This window comes from Myotis brandtii, unplaced genomic scaffold, assembly GCF_000412655.1.
Source record: "Myotis brandtii unplaced genomic scaffold, ASM41265v1 scaffold521, whole genome shotgun sequence".
Taxonomy (NCBI): Eukaryota; Metazoa; Chordata; class Mammalia; order Chiroptera; family Vespertilionidae; genus Myotis; species Myotis brandtii.
The window spans coordinates 3,330,815-3,335,104 of NW_005369870.1; the positions used below are offsets into that span (position 1 = coordinate 3,330,815).

General features: G+C 35.5%; 1 protein-coding gene across 1 annotated transcript in view; it reads right to left on the reverse strand.

Annotated features, from left to right (window-relative positions):
• CASC4 (cancer susceptibility candidate 4) overlaps positions 1–4,290 on the reverse strand; it is a 97,730-nt gene that overhangs the window by 53,692 nt on the left and 39,748 nt on the right. Inside the window, 1 exon segment of the mRNA XM_005877532.2 lies at positions 2,028–2,082. Within this exon segment, the coding sequence (XP_005877594.1) occupies positions 2,028–2,082 (55 nt within the window).

The following is a 4,290-nucleotide window of genomic DNA, read 5'->3' on the forward strand; positions in this document are numbered from 1 at the left end:
ATATATGCATGACCCATGGCCACAAACAATGGGCAGTGAGGGCCTTGGTGGTGGTGGTGGTGGTGGGGGTGAATTAGGGGCGGGGGCAGGTTGGAGGCGGTCAATGGGGGGAAAGAAGGGGGACATACGTAACACTTTCAACAATAAAGAATTATTTTTCTAAAAAAAGTTTATTTCAGTAGAAATAGTTGCCAAGGCACAAAAGTCACATTAATAAAAGTCAATCTTAAAACTGCACCAAAATCAAAAGTTGTACAGTTATGAGTTCAAACAAAGCTTTTTTTCTCTGATGAAGAAAATTTCATATAAAATTTCAAAACATCTTAAGATCTACTAGTACTTCAATGCATATGGTACAATAAAGATTTTTACTCAGTAACATAGGCTGTCATTTTCTTTGACATATACTAGCAAAAGCCACAAGATTTCTTATTCAATTGATCTACTACATTTAATGAGAAATATACTTTGATGACAAGCAGAATCATTTGTAAAAATTGCAAGTTGGGCACTGGCTGGTTAGCTCAATTGGTTGGATCATTGTCTAATATGCCAAGGTTGCAGGTTCAATCCTGGTCAGGGTACATACAAGAACCAACCAATGAATAAATAATAAGTGGAACAACAAATTGATGCTTCTCTCTCTCTCTCTCTCTCTCTCTCTCTCTCTCTCTCTCCTTTCCTCTCTCTCTCAAATCAATTTAAAAAATTAAAAATAAATAACAAATAAAAATTGCAAGCTGGAAGCAGCACTGAGAGTGTGGCATCTTCTTGTGTAATCCCAATGCACTCTGTGAGTCAAAAAGAGCAGAACATGGACACAAATTCAACAAAAATAAATGCAGCCACCCCAAGAAACAAATTTCTAATAAAAAAATCAAAGCTGTTCTAAATCACAGACAGTAAAAAATTAATAATTCCTGTTTTTGGGTTACAACACACCAATAACACTTCCTAATGGTTTTGCTAGGTGAAAGCAAAACTTCAATAAATTACAGAGCCAGCTCTGGTTGGCTTCTCCAAGAAGATGATAAAAATATACTATCTAATTCTATCGAAAGGGTTCAAAATGGTTATAGAATAAAGATATATTTATGAAATTAGAGACATGTATTACCCATATATATAAACTTAAAGTCACTGCATGCAAAGTTTTAAAATACAAGGTGTCATAACAAAAGGATTGTGAGGAAGAAGAAGGGTAATCCTCAAGACTCCAAACTCCAAAAGCCAGAGATGATGTGAAGTAATGTCAAAACGCATAAAGATTCTTCTCCTTACCTATTATTTCCCATAAAAGGTTTGGTTATCTCCTATCACTTCATCTAAATGAAAATATACATATCTTCCCAGGTTTCCTTCTGTTTCCAAGATATCTAAAACATTAAGCTTGGAGGACCTGTCCAAAGCATCCCTAGACCTGAATGAATTATTTTAGCAGATTTGGCACAGTACAGAGGGATAACCCCTTACCTTTCCCCTAGAAATTTCATGGTTTCTGAAGCTACAGCTCAACTTTCTTAGAGAATTCTTTTAACAACATTTCATTGAATGAACTCTGTCTACAGCACAAGATTAAAATGCTGGCCTCAAATTAAAATTTATATATGTTTTTATCAATTTTTAGAGAGAGAGGAAGGGAAAGGGATAGAGAAATAAAAACACTGATGAGAGGGACACATCATCAATCCGCTGCCTCCTGCACACCCCCTACTGGGGCTTGTGCCCACAACTCAGGCATGCACCCTAACCAGGAATTGAACCAGTGACCTTTTGGTTTTCGGGGTCAATGCTCAATCAGTTAGCCACACTGGCTGGGGACTGGCCTCAAATTTTAACTTGCATTTATTATATATAAAGCAATATTAAAACATTTTATTATATCTAAGACAAAAGAATAAATGTTTTGCCATTTGAGGAACTTTGTTCAAAAATTTTCATTTAGCTGTTTTATTATTCTAAATTCTTGAGGATTTTAGATATTTAGTGACCTTTGTTTCTCTTTAATCTGTAATTAAGTTTCTTACCCTTTAAATGATGTATGTCTGCCATCTGATATGATATGTTGCTCTGTAGTTTAACCTGAAAAAAATTAAGTTCTCATTTTAGTAAAGAATACATAGTTCTGCTCACATTTACTTTTTTCTCACATTCACTTTGAGCTTGATCATAAACGCAAAAGAAAAATCCTTATTATATATACAGTATATATCACCTCTTTCCAAAAAGAATTAGAGATAAATTCTGATTTTATAATAATTTATTCATTTTATTTAATATATAGTATAATAACTTTCAAAAGTTTTAAAGTTTCAGTTGAATATTGCTTAATGGCATATTTTTTCAAAATCTTACTAGAAGAGACCTCTTACTAACTCTACATTAAAAAAAGAATTGCTTGAATCAATTAATATCAAACCAAAAGTAATTAATAATTATCAAGCTTTCATAGAATGACAGATATTATCACATAGGACTCATTTTTGTTGTCACTATAATCTAGGAGAGTAGGAGATTACTGTTGTATTTCATATGAGAGAAAATGTCTGAACCAGGGTTGGGCAAACTATGGCCTGTAAGCCAAATCTGGTTTTCTGCTTGTTTTTGTAGGGATGGCTAGGTAAGGATGGCTTTTACATTAAAATTTTTTTTTAATTTTTCAATTACAGTTGACATTCAATGTTATATTAGTTTCAGGTGCACAACATAGTGATTAAACATTTATATAACTTACAAGGTGATCCCCCATAAGGGGTTTCTACATTTGTAAATGGTTAGATAGTAAAAAAAAATCAAAAGAAGAATAATATTTCATGAATTATATGAAATTCAAAGTTCAGTATCTATAAATAAAGTCTGATGGGAAACAGCCACATCCATTCATTTACATATTGTCTATGGCTACTTTAAAGCTACAGTGATTGTGACAAAGACCATATGGCCTGCAAAGCCTAAAGTATATACTATATGGCCCTTTACAGAAAAAGTGTGCCAACCCCTGGTCTAAATTAATAGAATTACGACAGAGAGATAACTATATATGAGAACTATCAAGGGGAAGAATGGTCTTGTTGGTTGATCAGATATAGGAGTAAAATAAGAAACATCAAGGATGATGTTTACATTTCTAAAATAGGGGGATTAGCCTTAACTGGTTTTGCTCAGTGGATAGAGCATCGGCCTGTTGACTGAAGGGTCCCAGGTTCAATTCCAGTCAAGGGCACATGCCTGGGTTGTGGGCTCAATCCCTGGTGTGCGGCATGAAGGAGGCAGCCTATCAATGATTCTCTCTCATCATTGATGTTTCTATCTCTCTCTCTCACTCTCCCTTCTCTCTGAAATCAATAAAAATATATATTTAAAATAGGGGGACTAGATGAGTAAGATTATAATGCTCCATAATAGGGAAACACAGAAGAAACAGACTTGGAGTGGTAGGGAGAAGTGCAGAGATGATTTTTTCAGATCTGGACCTACTGAATTTGAGACACTTATGGCATACCCAAGAAGAGATATTCAATAGGTAGTTGAAAAAGTGGGTCTGGAGTTCAGGCACCAACTAACACCAACAGCTATATGATCAGCTGATCACTAACAATGCTCTCTAACTTCTAATTAGCCTATGTTTACTTTCTTTTCCACTTCCTTTATTTTCATGAGCCTTTTTTTTTTTTGCATGTTTGCCCCTTCAAAGAGGATAAGCATCCTTTATTGTTGTTCCCAACAAGTTTGTATTACTTTGTTTTTTATAAATTTTTAGGATGCTATTTCAGCTTTTTTGTACTTTTTTCCCTGTACTCTTTATTTTAAACTTGCTTTTGAAATTGCTAGAGAAATGCTATTCTTTTTTTTCTTCTGTTTGTTTTTAATCTTTATTGTTGAGAGTATTACAGATGTCCCCATTTCCCCCCCACTGCCCCACTCCATCCAGTTCCTACTCCATCCCAGACCTTCACCACCCTATTGTCTATGTCCATAGGTAGTGCATATCTACACTAATAAAAGAGAAACATGGGAATTGGCGTACGACCGCTACCCTTCCCATTGGCTAATCAGCGTATCCTTATGCAAATTAACTGTCAGCCAAGATGGCGGCCGGCAGCCATGCACTGAAGGGAGCAGGGAGGTTTGCTTGCTTCAGTGACTGCAGACTCCAACACTTGCCGGCCTCTGAGTTGCAACTCTAAGCAACTATGTACTATGTTGCAAATAAGAAGCTAAAAAAACCCCCAGAAACCAGCTGTCAGTCAGCCCCGGACCGCAACATTGTATCGATGTTTTCAGCAGTGA